Source organism: Garra rufa, chromosome 23 (assembly GCF_049309525.1).
Source record: "Garra rufa chromosome 23, GarRuf1.0, whole genome shotgun sequence".
NCBI lineage: Eukaryota > Metazoa > Chordata > Actinopteri > Cypriniformes > Cyprinidae > Garra > Garra rufa.
In genome coordinates, this window is record NC_133383.1 from 7,090,255 (window position 1) to 7,107,890 (window position 17,636).

At 35.7% G+C, this 17,636-nt stretch overlaps 2 protein-coding genes across 2 annotated transcripts; one reads left to right on the plus strand and one right to left on the minus strand.

The window, feature by feature from the left end:
• nudcd3 (NudC domain containing 3) lies at window positions 1–7,951 on the minus strand. Its single transcript, XM_073829984.1, has 6 exons — window positions 7,598–7,951; window positions 6,002–6,300; window positions 5,761–5,893; window positions 5,495–5,638; window positions 1,330–1,518; window positions 1–489 (listed from the first exon to the last, which is right to left on the minus strand). Exons 1-6 carry the CDS (start codon window positions 7,793–7,795, stop codon window positions 379–381), a joined length of 1,074 nt encoding a protein of 357 aa, XP_073686085.1. The 5' UTR covers window positions 7,796–7,951; the 3' UTR covers window positions 1–378.
• A 6,020-nt stretch (window positions 7,952–13,971) lies between these two features.
• Window positions 13,972–16,866, plus strand: mrps24 (mitochondrial ribosomal protein S24). Its single transcript, XM_073829391.1, has 4 exons — window positions 13,972–14,035; window positions 14,255–14,323; window positions 14,854–14,965; window positions 16,120–16,866. Exons 1-4 carry the CDS (start codon window positions 13,985–13,987, stop codon window positions 16,401–16,403), a joined length of 516 nt encoding a protein of 171 aa, XP_073685492.1. The 5' UTR covers window positions 13,972–13,984; the 3' UTR covers window positions 16,404–16,866.
• Window positions 16,867–17,636: the final 770 nt, after the last annotated feature.

Genomic DNA, 17,636 nt, shown 5'->3' on the forward strand with positions numbered 1-17,636 from the left:
TCACTGTTGCTATTGTAGATCACTGAAGTAGTAGTATGAACAAATGATAAATCCTGAATACAGTCAGTAACTGGGCAAATGTAAGATCACAGACACACGCAGCCAAAAAAACCTCATCTCAGTCAACTGATTTCATAAAACACTAAAATTATAAATGATCAACGGCCCATTGTGCATGCCAAAAAGTAACTAAACATGAGACAATAATCAGTGTCAGCGAACCAGTTATATTGGCATGAGATGTGCGGTGCAAACACTGCTGCTGCTCATTTTGGCACCGCAAGAAACTGACACCATCACTGTACTTTATGTGTGTGTGTGTGTGTGTGTGTGTGTTACAGTAAGTGCTGACTTTACATCTGGCACTGTCATGTGACCTCAAAACTGGACAGCACTGGGTGGGATGTTGAACAAGGAGGGGTCAAAATCTTGGCCTTTAAATGGAGATCCTTCAGCATTCCAGCCCTTCTTCAGCATCTCGTGAACTTTCTGAAATGTAAAGTGAAACAACTTTTAATGCAATATCCTGATTTCTCATGCAAACAAGTACCAAAGCTCTTAAAGAAATAGTTCACGCAAAAATTAAACTTTGCTGAGAATTGACACCCTCAGGCCATTCAAGATATAAATGAGTTTGTTTCTTCATCAGAGCATTTGGAGAAATTTAGCATCACATCACTCGCTCACCAGTGGATCCTCTGCAGTAAATAGGTGCCGTCAGAATGAGTCCAAACAACTGATAAAAACACCATCCACAAGTAATCCACACCACTCCTTGTGAAGTAAAAAGCTGTTTTCTTTCTTACATCAAAATAACCAGGACATATTTGAACTGTTTTTAATCTGTGCAGATCTTGATCTGTGAATATTTCTCTCTTGATTCAACTTTTTCACTGCAGAAAGCAATATTATGGATAGAGGACTCATATTTTAGATGGATGCAACACTTTGAAGCTAAAACATCTTAATAATGGATTTGTTTATAATAAAAGTGCAGTTTTTTTGCTTCACAAGAAGTTAACTGATGTACTGGAGTGGTGTGGATTATTGTGATGTTTTCATCAGCTGTTTGGACTCTCATTCTGACGGCACCCATTCACTGCAGATGATCCATTGGTGAGCATGTGATGTAATGCTATATTTCTCCAAATCCTTTATGATGAAAAAACATCTCATCTACATCTTGGATCTTGGCCTGAGGGTGAGTACATTTTCCTCAGTTTTCATTTTTGGGTAAAGTATTCAAAGTGTCCTTGGGCTGAACTCCTTTTATGTTCCAGAGTAGTAATGAAGCAATATAGAAAATGACAATTTTTATTGGTTGCTCACAAGCTCATGGCTCTGTGGTTTTCCCTGGAGTTTTTGGTGGTAATCAAAGGACAGGCGGTCCAGTACGGCATGCTCCTCTTCATCTACAGTCGCCATAGAGCGTTCCCGGTTGATCTGGTTCACATCGATCTCTGCCTCGCCTTTCAACACGGCGCTCCACCAAACCTCCCCGGTTTTACTGAGGGACAGCTGGAGGAAAAATCCAAATGATCACCACAACTGTCTACAATTACTAACAAAATATATCAGATCTGTATCCAGTTTACTTTGCCTCAGACAATTCAAACAATAATAGTAATTGAAATTCCATAGAATAGATATAATACAATGTATACAGAATACAACTTAATGACAACAACGAAGATGTACACAAAAGAGGGCTGGTTTTTGAACTACAGTTTTACTTAACCAAGTAAAGAATATGGAAATAACTAATACTCTACCTACTGATCACAATGCAAAAAAGGTCATGTTTTGCTTTCCAGTGCAAATGTCTAAAGATTCATAAATCAACAGATGCAAACTTATATGTGACCCTGGACCACAAAACCAGTCATAAGGTAAAATTTTACAAAACTGAGATGTATACATCATACGAAAGCTCAATAAATAAGCTTTCTATTTATGTATGGTTTTTAAGATAGGACACTATTTGGCCGAGATACAACTATTTGAAAATCTGGAATCTGAGGGTGCAAAAAAATCAAAATACTGAGAAAATCATCTTTAAAGTTGTCCAAATTAAGCTCTAAACAATGCATATTACTAATCAAAAATTACATTTTGATATATTTGCGATAGGAATTTTACAAAAAATCTTGATGTTCCATGAAGATATTTTGTAAAATTCCTACTGTAAATATATAAAAACTTAATTTTTGATTAGTAATATGCATTAAGAACTTAATTTGGACAATTTTAAAGGCGATTTTCTCAATATTTTGATTTTTTAGCACACTCAGATTCCAGATTTTCAAATAATTGTATCTCGCCCAAATATTGTCCTATCACAACAAACCATACATCAATAGAAAGCGTATTTATTCTCAGTTTTATATAAATCTCAGTTTTGAAAAATTGACCCTTATGACTGGTTTTGTGGTCCAGGGTCACATATAAGATTAGAAGTTTTGTTTTCTGAGAAATTGATAAAAAGTAAGTTCATGATTAACACAAATATTTCCAAGTGAGTTCAAAAAATCATAAAGAAAAATATTCCAAATGACAGATGTTTGTTCTTGTCTTAAGCATAAGCTCTTAATTTTGTTCAATGTCTCAGAAAACAAGACCTCATATTTTCATTTTGCATCTCAAGTAAATATATATTGATTTAAGGATGTTTAATGATAAATGATACTGTACTAGTACTATAAAACAAGACAAAAATACAGAGGAGGATATACATTTTTTTGCAGTGCATGCAACAGTTAATGCCATGATGACTTCATAAATTTAAGATTTTCTGCTCAAATTTAAGGCCCAAAGAAACCATGCAGCTAAAACTACTAAAACATTTTTATTAATTGAAATAAAGCTGAAAAAAGATGTTATTATTAGTGGTGGGCATAGATTAATTTTTTTTAATCTAGATTAATCTCAGTGTAATCTTGGAATTAATCTAGATTAAAATGGCTAATTTGAATTCTGCCGAAGGCATTCAGAATATGTGTGCTACCCAAATAATGACTAAAAGTAAGTCTTTGAGAACGGGTTTCTCAAGCCAGGTGGTGCATTAGACCAGGCGCTCATCTCCTGTTTCCAAAATGCATTACAAACCGCCTGAAAATTGCATTTACAACACAATTAACTATGCAAACTTATAACTATAACCAACTATTCCTACACTGCATGTACTTCTGCGTAAAAGGCGGCGTACGTGTTGCAGTTAAATTCACAGACACGCACGGGCATAGATATCCGCGTGGACAGTCTTCGGTTAAACTGCGTTGCTTTTAGAAGCGTCAATTCAGTTGTTGCATATAGTTTAATGTCTTTATTTCGGGATTATCAAATTAAATTATAACTCAACTATGCCCCAGTAAAAAGGGTCTAGCAAAGCCCCTGCCCTGAAGCAATAGCTGCATCCATGTTAGCACGTCTCGTTTGATGTGGTAATTTCACAGTAGGCATACACACAGGTTCGAAGACTCGTTCTCGCCCCCTACAGTGCAATTCGGCTAGGTATACATCCACACTAAAATATCAAGGTGAAAGTCATCATAGCTTGCGTAGTATAGACCCAGCTCCCAACCCAACTTTGAGAATAGATTAACGGCGATATTTTTCTTATCGCCCAATAAGTCTCACGTTAACGCAGCATGTTAACGCCGATAACGGCCAGTGTTGGGTGTAACGCGTTACTAAGTAACGCGTTACTGTAATTAAAATACTTTTCCACTGAAAAAGTAGAGTAACTGATTACTGTTCATTTTTAAGTATTTTAATTACAGTTACGTTTAATGTACTTGCGTTACACTGTAAAATAATTAAACTCGCTGAATATCATTATTTAATTTGATTAATAATCTTCTAAATGTGAAAGTAAACTCTGCCGCTTTAAAATCGTTGAAGTGCAGGTGCACGTGATTTCGCGCAAGTTTGCTGCATACTCCTATGGTATTCTTAAAGGGGATGTTTGACTCGGCTGAAGCGAGTGGCTGTTTTGCGAAATGGAAATATGCCCATTACTTCAGTTTTCTGAAACAAGCAGACAAGAACATTACAGTAATATGTAAGCTATGTCCTGGGGAGAAAAAACTATCGGCCGCTGCGCTGTCAATAGCACGAGTACTCAAGCACCTGACACGGCAGCATAGACGAACACTTCTGTGTGATCCTTCATATTCGACGGATAAAACTGCGGCAACTCCTGCTAAACAGGCAAAACTTGATTTTACTTCGGTAGCGCAGAAAAGTGTCTGAATGAGCAAGGTTACAGTTCACTTTGTGGAAACACATGACATGATTACAAAAATGGTCATTAAAATGTTTTAAATATTAAAATATTGGATAGTATTATAAAAGCTCCTTGAAATTCTAAATAACATTTTAGATTTGTTTAAATAAAGTAAAACATTTATTGAACTCATTGTTTTAAATTAAGTTTCACGTTTACAGGTTGATACATGTCATTTTTAACTTTTCTTAAGTTTCTTAAGAATAATATATATATTTTGTTATTCTGGAATTGTATTTCTTACCGAAAGAAGGTTACATTTCTTACAAAAAAGTTTATTATTATAGAATGTTTTCATAGAATGTAATATACATTATTAAAAAAGCTAAAATGCTAAACTATTTAATGTTTGACTCATGTTTTATTTAATTATCTATTATTTAAAGAGTTTAATTTCTATTTTTTGTCCACTCAAGGTTTATAGGGATTTTAAGAAGTATTTAGTTAAATTACTTATTGAGTATTTAAGTTACTTTTTAGACACAGTAATTAGATAAGTATTTTAAATACAACATTGATGAAGTAATTAGTAATTAGTAATTAATTACTTTTTTAAAGTAACTTACCCAACACTGATAACGGCCCACCACTAGTTATTATACAATTTATTTTTGTTTAGCTGAAGCACTAAAATTACTAACTGGAATTCAAATGAATAAGAACTAAAAGTAAAAAAAATACATATAGAATAAAAAGTATGACTTGAAAACTACACTACCATTTTTATTCAAAAGATTTCTAATGTTTCTTTTGCTCACCAAGCCTGTTTTTATTCAATCCAAAGTACAGCAAAAACTGTACAATTTTGAAATATTTTTACTATTTAAAAAAAAAACAGTTTTCTATTTGGATAGATTTTAAAATGTAATTTATTCCTGTGATTTCAAAAGCTGAAAACTGAAGTAATGATGCTGAAAATTTAGCTTTGATCAGAGGAATAAATTACAGGTTAAAATATATAAAAATAGAAAACAGTTATTTTAAATAGCAAAAAAATATTTCATAATATTACTGCTTCTGCTGTAATTTGGATCAAATAAATGCAGGCTTGGAGAGCAGAAGAAACATTAGAAATGTTCCTGTTCAAAAACTTTTGAGAGGTCAAAAAGGCATTTAAGGAAAAGGGAAAACTGGATTCTAAAACGGACACTGAAATGTATGTTGGCTGATACCACCATTTCAAATACACCATCCAAAAATAATGCATACCAGAACGCAGCGGCCAGGCTCCAGACTCCACAGGGAATTCTCTGTGTTAATTTTGTGCGTGAACTCGCCCTCCATCAGAACTCTTTGTGATCCTCCTTCGTTCACGGCCACGCGGATCCTCCCCGGCTGCAGATCCACAGACACCTGCACAGAAACATCGAATGATTAGCTTTGCTTAGCTTAGACATAAAAGATCGAAATGAGGATTCTGCCAAACTCTAAGACAGGAACACTGACAAAATTAGATGGCAACAGGTTACACACACCTGTCGACCTTTGACGACGTTAGGCTCCACATGCACTCGAATCTCCACATCTGTGTAATCCTGCGACCAGGTGTATTTTTCTCTGACAGCACCATTGTAGCTCTCTGCATTCGACTGAAAGCTTTCTTGTCCGCTAGAAATGTGAAATAGAACTTGTTAAGAGGTCCAAACAGTGCATAAAAAAAGAATAATGTCTTTCAGTATAAATATTTTATGCAAATGATTTTAAAGTCAAGCATACACTTTGGCTGTATTAGAATCAGGGACTGCTGATGCTGCGGCTCCTGCTGTCTGTGTGTCTCCTGATGGCTCATCAGTGCTGCTGTGAGTCTCTCCGTGTGTTTCTGGGCTCTGTGCGGATGGTGCTGGGACAGCTGTGGGCTCTTCTGTGCTATTCTTCTCTTCCATAGGCGCTTCAACCTCCTGTTCTGACTGAACCTCTAGCTCCTGTACTGCAGGAGGAGCAGCTTTCTTCTCCTCTACCAGCCTCGCTGCCCTCTCTCTGTCCTGCTCCGCAAGATTCTCAAATAACTTAAATGTCTGATGGGAAAAAATGACAGAAAATACACTTACAAGTAAATTATAATTTAAGGCTCTTAAAGGAGTAGTTCACTTTCAGAACAAAAATTTACAAAATAATGTACTCACCCCCTTGTCATTCAAGACGTTCATATCTTTCTTTCTTCAGTCGTAAGAAAATTATGTTTTTTGAGTAAAACATTATAAGGATTTCTCTCCATATAACGTACTTCTATGGTGCCCCCGAGTTTGAACGATCACAGCCGAGGAAAGAAGGGTCTTATCTAGCAAAACGATGGGTTATTTTCTAAAAATATATATAATTTATATACTTTTTTGACTCAAATGCTCGTCCTGTCTAGCTCAGCAAGATGAGCGTTTGAGATTAAAAAGTTATAAGTTTTTATAAAATAATTTGTTTTCAGAAAATAACAGATCGTTTCGCTAGATAAGACCTTTCTTCCTCGGCTGTGATCGTTCAAACTCGAGGGCACCATAGAAGTCCATTATATGGAGAGAAACCCTGAAATGTTTTCCTCAAAAAACACTATTTCTTTACGACTGAAGAAAGAAAGACATGAACATCTTGGATGACAAGGGGATGACAATTTTTGTTCTGAAAGTGAACTACTACTTTAAGTTTATTACATCAACTATAAAGTGGCATAATAAAGTAATATATATAAATTATTTAATTATTATAAATTATGTTAGAATTTTGAACTGAATAAATTAATATTTAATTTAATGATCTCAATTCAATATTTTAATTTAGTATTTTTTGTGACACTGTCACACAAGACAAGACACTGTCACACCAATTATAAAGTGGTATAAAAATAATATCAATTAAATTATTTATTATAATTATAATGTAATAAATTATTATTCATTTAGAATAATTTAATTATTTTAAAGACACTGTTACATCAATAGTTGCATGCTAGAAATATTATAAATAATTTAATAGTTTTTAAAACTATTTTTATTTATTTAGAATAATTTAATTATTTATAATAATAATAACAACAACAATACTTTTTTAGTACTCTACAAACGCCCAAAACATTGACACATTGCTAGCTTTCATACATTAACAGCAAAAAAAAAAAAAAAAAAAAAAACATTACTATGTTTTTAAATTAGTACCATGGTACTATTTGAAATATGTAAATATCAAAGTACAAGAATATAATAATCATTCAGTACCATGGTATTCTCAGCTAATGCCGTCACTTCACCATGGTACTGCTACATTTATACTCACTTCTGAAGAATCCGGTTAGTTTAATGGATCAAAACAAAACACAATCAGTACCTTGAACACCATTTTTTCAGCTACTCCGGGAGGGAAGCCCATGCGGTCCTGAGGGCCGCTGAGGTGGCGATAGAAGTCTGTCTTTCTGTAAAGGAACCCAAAATAAACCTGTAGAAAATTCTGAATGTTTCCAACATGCTGCAGGATCCCTAACAGCGCGTTATCATACAGCTCAGTCATTTCCACCGGAGAAGACATGGCTGAGCAGCTCAGCGGGATCAAATCTGACTGAAAGCTGTTTAATTTAGATACTTGCTGACGGAAAACAAACGCAAACAGCAAACAACAAACAACCAGCAGAAAACTTGGGCAACAGCACTGCAACAACAGATCTTTCGAGAGCAGTTGCTACGGCACTTCCTGTTCACTAAGTACAAAATAAAAGTCTGGCCAAAAAATAAATAAATAAAACACATGAGAACACTTTTTTATTTTATTGCATATTATAAATACAATAAAATTAAAATATATAACATTACTATTATATTATATTATATTAATATTTAATTATACGTATAATTTTATTATTTTATTTTATAATATATATACTAATTTGAGACGCTAGAAACACGTCTCTTCTAATATCCAGCGACTACCTGTCCCTAGGAATAATTTTTGATGAAACAATTAAATATATGTGTATGTAATCACTGCTGTGGAGCTGTTGTGGCTAGAAGGGATACAGCTCTGACCATAAACTAACAATGAAATTAATTGTTCTACCTATTAGATTGTGTTTTATTAACGCCTACACCTACCCCAACCCTAAACTTAGCCCTTACTATAATACAAAAACAGTATTAATGTGTACAGTGTGATAAAACTAACGTTCGATTGATGTGCGCATGCCCAGTAGCCAGAGCCCTTTGGAGCGGGTTCGAGAATCATTCGAATCATTTAAATCGGGAATTCCTTGACGGCCTGGTGGAAATATCATCAAATCACAAACTCCAATCTGGCTCCATCTAACTTCACCCCACTTTGGAATAACCCTGACTTTAAGTAGCAAAAAAACACTCAATTTTCATAAATGGGCAGAAAAGGGTATCACACATATTAATCACATTTTTCAGTCAAACAAATTGGTTTCATTTTCCTACCTAGTCCAGGAGTACGGTATTGGGAGCAATCAATTCTTGAAGTATTTGCAACTCAAATCAGCTGTTTTATCTAAAATCAATACCAGAACCATCAATCTTCACCTTCCCTCCGCAGTAGCAGATTCAGTTAATATATAGTCCCCCAAAAATTACTTTCTTAATTATACAAAATGATAACCAATTCATATAAAACCTTAAGTTTACCAATAACCAAATGGGAAGAAGATCTTTCTATCGCTCCTGATACCGACTTCTGGACCCAAATTTGTAATAATATCTATTTCATGACTAAAAACGCCAACCTTTAGCTCATACAGTATAAGACCCTTCATAGAACACACTACACTGGGGAAAGGCTGTCTAAAATGGGATTCACGTCAGAAACTTGCTTGCACTGCTCACAAAATAGTCCGGACACATATATCCACGCCACATGGCACTGCCCACCCATTAAACACTTTTGGGAAGATGGCACTGAATCCCTATCCCTGACACACTTATTTTAATTATGTATTCACAAAATATTATACATATTTATACATACTATATATATATTTAATAAGGTATTAGTAATATGAGTGTTTTCATTATTATTATTATTATTATTATTATTACTAGTGCTGTTGTTGTTTTCATTATTTTTATCACTAAATCAGAGAAACATTGAGCAGTAATAAATTGATGGGATGATGTTTTGTATGGACGGTAACGGTTTAATGAAGATTATATCATTGAATATACATAATTAAAAATGTATAAATATAAATAAATTAAAACTGCACCCAACAAATACCACTCATGTTTTTAATGCACCGCATGTTGATTTTAATGCACCACACCCTTTTTTTAATGCACTACTTCAGCTTAAGCTTACATACAATGTCTATAATGTTGCCTTGATTGCACAGAAGAAGGAGGGGAAAAAAACATACACACTGAAACAGAAGCTAGGATAGGTGTGGTATGTGTTGGATATGGTTCATTATTAAATTTCCCCTTTATATAAATATATTTATAAAACTACTATTGTGATTATATCATTATTATTTATTATTATTATTATTAATAGTGTTATTACTGTTGCCGTCATTACAAAATATCATCACAAAATATTACCGTTACATCACAGTCTCTATTATTGTTATTACTACTACTACTACTACTATTATTATTATTATTATTATTTTACTGTTAATATTATTGATATTACCGTTACCATCATCACAACATATTATTGTCATCACCATATTTAGTATTATTGTTGTTGTTATTATTATTATTACTGTTATTATTGATATTACTGTTACTGTCATCACAAAATAGCATCGTTAGTTCAATTTATGGTTATTTCTATTATTTCTAAACATGCTTATACTACTTATAACATTACTATTATTCTGTCATGATCTGGGCTGTGGGGTTTTCCCTCAGCCACCTGAGAGCGCTGTTTCCCTTCCCTTGCACTGCACTTCCCTGATCGTTCACACCTGTCTTTGTCATTAGCACTCATCATCCCACACCTGTTCTCAATCACTCAGTCTATAAGAACTCTCATTTCCCACTCATCATCCTGTCTGCATTGTCTTCGTAAGTCTGTCTCTGTGTTCCGGATCCCTGGCTTTTGATCGTGTTCCCTGTTCTGTTTATTTTGTATTTGTTCTAGTCGTGTTGTGCCGTGTTGGCCTTTTGGTTTGTTTATTCGTTTGTTTATTTGTGTTTATTTAATAAATTCTCTTCCCCGCAATTGGACCCAGACCCCTTTCTTCTCTACGTGACATATTCAGATTGTCATTTTTGCTCATTTTCATTTATTATCATTGCTGTTTTTGTTGTTGGTATTGTTTTTTGTTGTTGTTGTTGTTTTTTCTGCGTTTACCATGTTGTATGTTTTTGCACTCCAAATTAAAAAAAAGAAAAGAAAAATCGGGAATTGGTGCGGATTTGCTAAGCATTTGATTCAGATCGTGACCTTGGGGCGGGTTTGCGAATCATTCGCAAATTAAATGATTCACGATTCGCCATCCAAGTCCCTATTTGGAATGGTTAGCAAATCATTTGATTCAGGACTTAGGTGCGGGTTTGTAAATATTTTCGCGAATTAAATTATTCACAATTCGCCATCCAAAGACACCACCTGAGACGATGGTTCACAAATCATTTAATTCAGATCAGGACTTCGGAGCGTGTATCGCAAATTATTTGGTTCGGAGCGGGTTTGCGAATCATTTCGCGAATTGAATTAAATGATCCACGATTCGCGATCCAAGTCCTTATTTGAAATGGTTCGCAAATCATTTGATTCAAATCAGGATTTAGGTGCGGATTCGCAAATCTTTTTGCGAATTAAATGATTCACAATCCAAAGTTGTGATCTGAAATGATGGTTCACGAATCATTTAATTCAGATCAGGACTTCGGAGCATGAATCGCAAATTATTTGGTTCGGAGCAGGTTTGCGAATCATTTCGTGAATTGAATGATTCACGATCCAAAGCCCCGATCTGAAATTATGGTTCGCAAATCATTTAATTCAAATCGGGACTTCGATGCGGGTTGGCAAATCATTTAGCAAATTAAATGATTCGCGATCCGCGTTCCAAAATCCTGATCTGAAATGATGGTTCGCAAATAATATTATTCAGTTTGGGACTTCGGAGCGCAGTTCGCAAATCATTTAATTCAGATCAGGACTTCGGAGCACGAATCGCAAATTATTTGCTTCAGAGTAAGTTTGCGAATCATTTAATTCAGATGAGGACTTCGGAGCACGAATCGCGAATGATTTGATTCAGAGTGGGTTTGCGAATCATTTAATTCAGATGAGGACTTCGGAGCACGAATCGCGAATTATTTGATTCGGAGTGGTTTTGCGAATCATTTCGCAAATTGAATGATTCACAATCCGTGATTTCAAAGTCTCAATCTGAAATGATGGTTTGCGAATCATTTGATTCAGATCGTGACTTCATAGCGGGTTCGCAAATCATTTCGTGAATTAAATGATTCACGATCCAAAGTCCCAATCTGAAATTATGGTTCACGAATCATTTGATTTAAATCGGGACTTCGATGCGGGTTGGCAAATCATTTCACGAAATAAATGATTCGCGATCCGCATTCCAAAATCCCGATCTGAAATGATGCTTCGCAAATAATTTGATTCAGTTTGGGACTTCGGAGCGTGGTTCACGAATCATTTAATTCAGATCAGGACTTCGGAACACGAATCACGAATTATTTGATTCGGAGATGGTTTGCGAATCATTTCGCGAATTGAATGATTCGCAATCCGTGATTTCAAAGTCTCGATCTGAAATGATGGTTTGCGAATCATTTGATTCAGATCGTGACTTCGGAGCAGGTTCGCGAATCATTTCGTGAATTGAATAATTCGCAATCCGCGATTTCAAAGTCTCGATTTGAAATGATGGTTTGCAAATCATTTGATTCAGATCGTGACTTCGGGGCGGGTTTGCGAATCATTTTGTGAATTGAATGATTCACGATCCAAAGTCCCGATCTGAAATTATGGTTCGCGAATCATTTGATTCAAATCGGGACTTCGATGTGGGTTGGCAAATCATTTTGCGAATTAAATGATTCGCGATCGTGTTCCAAAATCCCGATCTGAAATAATGGTTCGCAAATAATTTGATTCACTTTGGGAATTCGTAGCGTGGTTCGTGAATCATTCAGATCATGACTTAGGAGCAGGTTCGCAAATCATTTCACGAAGTAAATGATTCACGGTCCATGTTAAGTTCTGAAAATGATGGTCCGCAAATCATTATTCAGATCGGGGCTATGGAGTGCAAATCGAGAATAATTCGATTTTGATCGGAACTTCATCACAAATCACTCTATTCAAATCGGGACTTCGGTGCGGGTTCGTCAATAATTTGATTTGGATCAGAATTTTCGCGAATAATTTTATTCAGATCATGACTCCGGTCAGTGTTCACAAATCTTTTAATCTAGAGAGGACCACAGCCATATCACCCTGCAGCCCAAGACTGGTTGCTCACTGAAGCTAAGCAGGGCTGAGACTGGTCAGTACCTGGATGGAAGACCTCCTGGGAAAACTAGGTTGCTGTTGGAAGATGTGTTAGTGAGGCCAGCAGGGGGTGCTCACCCTGTGTTCTATGTGGGACCTAATGCCCCAGTATAGTGATGGGGACACTATACTGTAAAAAAGCACTGTCCTTTGGATGAGACGTTAAACCAAAGTCACGACTCTCTGTGGTCACAAAAAATCCAAGTGGATGCTGCACACTGGTGGTGGTTGAGGAGAGGTTCCCCATATGATTGTAAAGGGCTTTGGGTGTATGGAAATACACAATGAAAGCGCTATACAAATGCATCATTCATTCAGGACACATAGGATGGAGGCAGTTTTCAATGGTTTAGGATTAATAGAACTTTAGATAGTTATACTTGTCTAGATTAACTTTGAGTAAAGAAGCCAAGATCTTTTATATATACTGTATATAGCACATATGCACATTCACAGTTCTGTCTATTGAGCCATAAACTCATCACTAAACAGCAATGACTTGTACATACACTGGACTAAAATATTGGGACACCCCCTTCTTTAGATCAGAAAAGGGCACCTCCAAAATGGAAACATGATTCATGTATTCATCTATCTCTGTTGCAACAGTTTTAGAAGTGTCTAAAATGACTGTACACTCAAAATGCTGGGTTGTTTTAACCCAACGTTGGGTCAAATATGGACTAACCCAACTGTTGGGTTAATTTTTTTTACAGCTGTGTTAGTCCATATTTAACCCAATGTTGGGTTAAAACAACCCAGCATTTTTTTAGAGTGTACCTATATGTACAAGTCATTTGTGTTTGGTGAAGAGTTTTTGGCTCAAGGTCTGCATTTAAAGTCACACCAGAGGTGTTTAAGTGGGATTAGGACTTGGCTTTCTGCAGACCAGCCAACTTCTTCCACACTGACTGAATCAATCATTTCATTTTAAACTTTGCCTTCTACACAGATGCATTGTCATGTTAGAATAGAAAGGGGTCATGTCCAAACCGTTGCTATAAAATTAAAAGCACACAATTCCCTAGAATATCATTATATGATTAAACATTAAGATTTGTACTCTAATGACTAAAGTAGTCAAACCTGTTCATTTGAAGGGGGTGTCCCAATACTTTTGGTAATACAGTGTAGGCCTATAGAAAAATATTTGAAACCCATTACACGCTATATAATTCCAGTGCGGCAGGTGGCAGTAATGCGCTCTAGACAGCTGAAAGCCGTGTGCAGTATATGAGCGAAAACATGGCGACGTCCTTGGTCAGACAGACAAAACTCTTGTCGGTAAGATTTAAAAATTTTTTTTTTCCCATTTCAACTAATAACGCGTTTCTAAAAGACATGATTTACCATATCTTATGTAACTGATGTAGAAGCGGTATGATATATATAGAAAGATAGATACTGGATAATGGTACTGAATGTAATGTGGGATGGAAAGCACGATTCAGATGGAATAATTAGTAAGCAAATGTCATTTATCAAATATTCTCTATTTCATAGATTGTGAGCAGCCAGTTAAACTCTGCGGCATTTTTCAGGAACATTCACTGCACTGCAGCTTGTCTGAAGGTATGTGAACTCCAGTGTTTCAGTTTATAATGTGACTTTTGTGCATCTTGTTTATCCAAGCACATTTAATTTATTCTATCTTTATTTTTATATAATATAGTGTAGTAGGGTACATATGCTAAAACAAAATGAGAAAAAGTACGAAAAATTATTTATATATTTATTATTTATTTATTTGCTCACTCACCTACTTACTATTTTACTATGGAATATTATATGGGGGAAGGACAGATTTGACTGCCTACCCTGGCTGAAAAAAAAACAGCTAAAACCAACCTAAGCTGGTTGGCTGGTCTTAGCTGGTTTAAGCTGGAAGTAGCTGGTTTTAGCTGGTCTCCCAGCGTGGCCAGCTAAGATCAGCCTGGCCAGGCTGGAAAAGTGGCCAATACCCCTCTAAAACCAGCCTGCTGACCAGCTAAAACGAGCCAACCAGCCTAGGCTGGTTTTAGCAGTTTTTTTTCACCAGGGACAGTATCAGGAAAATCAGTATCAGCACTTTTAACCCAGAGGATCTGTCTTCTCTCTAACAGAACCGTGCAGCCCGTATTCGAGTGGGTAAAGGAGACAAGCCAGTGACTTATGAGCAGGCGTATCACCCTCATGACATCGGGCACAGGAAGGGCTGGCTCTCACAACACACCAGTAAGTCACGAACAGTGTTGGGTGTAACGCGTTACAAAGTAACGTTACTGTAATAATATTACTTTTTTCAGTAACTAGTAGTGTAAGGCATTACTCGTCTGAAAATTGTAATATTATTACAGTTTTCCCGAGCTAGTTACTTGCGTTACATTTGCCAGTAGCACCTTCATCACACACAAGGCACACGACAACACAGAGAACAGAAGGGAAGGGGAGGGGGGCGTGAATGGAACAGTGATTGGTCTGGGTTTGGCACGAGGTATCATTAAATTACCATCACCGATTGGTCGACACCCGGCAGCTAGCAGCAGAGCGGCACTTGCAAATAGAGACCTGCAAACCCGCGGGACCCAACGCAACAGAGTGCGGCGCGGGACAAAACTTGATGGACAAGTGCGTGTGCTGGTGCGGGCGGGTAGAGACTCGTGTGTGTGTGTGTGTGTGTGTGTGTGTGCGGGATGCGGGAAAATAAAATGATTCGCGGGACTCCCGCAATATAGAAATATCTAAACATAAAATATCAAAAAAAAAAAAAAATGTTATTCATCTATTGCACAAAAGCAGCAAGAACAACATATATGATTAGTAAGAGCAAGAATAGGCAGTTTCGATTTAAAACTTGTTTGCAGCATGAGCAATGTAGCCATCTGCTGAGTTTTGGAACGCATCGCCAATCAATGGTGTTTAAGATAGAATTCACTCACTGCTCAAAAGTTTTGAACAGTGCTGAATATTGCGTGCTTACGAATCACAACACACGTAGACCTTTATGAAAGATTAATTGTGCATAATATCCATTGTGTTATAAGAGCTTTATGAGATCGCGTATGCACTGGATGCACGCAGTAGGTCATGCTTTTTTGTTAAGAATAACAGTTTTTTGTGTAAGAAAAAAAATGTAACTAGTAATATAACTAGTAATATAACTAGTTACTTTCTCCAGGGAGTAATAAAGTAAAGTAAGGCATTACTATTTTTGAGAGTAATATGTAATATGTAATATATTACTGTTTTGAGTAACTAACACCAACACTGGTCACGAATATCATCTTTGTGTTACATCCCCTCTCTTAAACCTGTTGGATTGACAACATTACTGACACTATATGGGTTCAAGTACCTGCATAAATAACACTCTTTTCTCCATCCCGTAGGTAATCTTCAGGGTGAAGATGGAGCGGCAGAGCGCGTAGTGGAGGACGTCTTCATCAGACGCTTTATGTACGGCACGTTTCACAACTGTTTAGCGGATGAGCTGGTGATCAAACGCAGAGGAAACCTCCTGGTCATCTGTGCAGTGATGATACAGAAACTCTTACCGTCCAAATTCTACTTTCTCATCGGTTACTCAGAGGAACTGCTGTCGCATTTCTACAAATGCCCTGTTAAAATCGAAGTGCAGACTGTAGAAGAAAAAGTAGTCTATAAATATCTGTAAGGCCATGTGTTGTAAAAAGCTTATGTAATTTCTTTATTTTGATGTTTTACACTCTCCAGTAAGTGAAAATGAATTTAAATCTGAAATATCATTAGTAAAAATATTCACACAGTGGTGATGTGAAAATGTCTTACACTGTGTGTATTTGTAAAGATCAAAATATTTATTACTTCATGCCAAGGTTGGAAATTAATAGGGGTTTGGTGCAAAAAAGCCCACAAAATGAGCAAAAAAGTTGTCACGATTAACATGAAATATAAGAAATATATAATTGAATAAAAACTGACCATGTTTCTGTTAATGCAATGGCTAGTCAGAGGTGAAGAAAATGCCTGATTGATTCAATTGATTGAGTATTTAACATAAAAGACCACACAAATACATGTAATAAGGTCATTCTAATTACAAAAGATTATTATATAAAATGCCCCGGAAATAAATCCCAGAGAATAAATATTGCAAATATTGAGTTTTTGTTGGTAATATATATATATATTATTTCACTCAAAAAGCAGTGAATTATGCATTTTTATGTTACATTTATTTGACATTAGGTATTTTATAAAGTGACTTAACAAGGATTGAAATCACTTTGATTAATTCAATGAGCAATAAATATAACTATATACTAAGAATATTATCTACAGTTGGGGGTCAAAAGTTTACATCCCCCATTCAGAATCTGAAAATGTTAATTATTTTACCAAAATAAGAGGGATCATACAAAATGCATGTTATTGTTTATTTAGTACTGACCTGAATAAGATATTTCACATAAAAGATGTTTACATATAGTCCACAAGAGAAAATAATTTTTTGTTTAGTTCATAAGCTGCTTGTCCTGAACTGCCTGTTGTTCTTCAGAAAAATCCTTCAGGTCCCACAAATTTTTTGGTTTTCCAGCATTTTTGTGTATTTGAAACCAAGGACTGTATGATTTTGAGATCCATCTTTTCACACTGAGGACAACTGAGGGACTCAACTATATGCAACTATTACAGAAGGTTCAAACGCTCACTGATGCTCCAGAAGGAAAAATGATGCATTAAGAGCTGGGGGTGAAAACTTTTGAACAGAATGGAGATGTGTACATTTTTCTTATTTTGCCTAAATAGCATAGCTTTTTCATTTAGTGCTGCCCTTCAAAAGCTACATAAGATACTTACATGTTACTCCCAGAAGACAAAATAGGTTAAATTTACCCTTCATTTTTATAAACTCAACTATTATTTT

Excerpts from the sequence above, each read along its gene's own strand:
- nudcd3 (XM_073829984.1), bottom strand. The coding sequence starts at position 7,795 with ATGTCTTCTCCGGTGGAAATGACTGAGCTGTATGATAACGCGCTGTTA. Across the intron at positions 6,301-7,597 it reads CTGAAAAAATGGTGTTCAAG|ACATTTAAGTTATTTGAGAA; the intron begins GTACTGATTGTG and ends TTTTCCCATCAG. Across the intron at positions 5,894-6,001 it reads GATTCTAATACAGCCAAAGT|CGGACAAGAAAGCTTTCAGT; the intron begins GTATGCTTGACT and ends TCACATTTCTAG.
- mrps24 (XM_073829391.1), top strand. The coding sequence starts at position 13,985 with ATGAGCGAAAACATGGCGACGTCCTTGGTCAGACAGACAAAACTCTTG. Across the intron at positions 14,036-14,254 it reads GACAGACAAAACTCTTGTCG|ATTGTGAGCAGCCAGTTAAA; the intron begins GTAAGATTTAAA and ends TCTATTTCATAG. Across the intron at positions 14,324-14,853 it reads GCACTGCAGCTTGTCTGAAG|AACCGTGCAGCCCGTATTCG; the intron begins GTATGTGAACTC and ends TCTCTCTAACAG.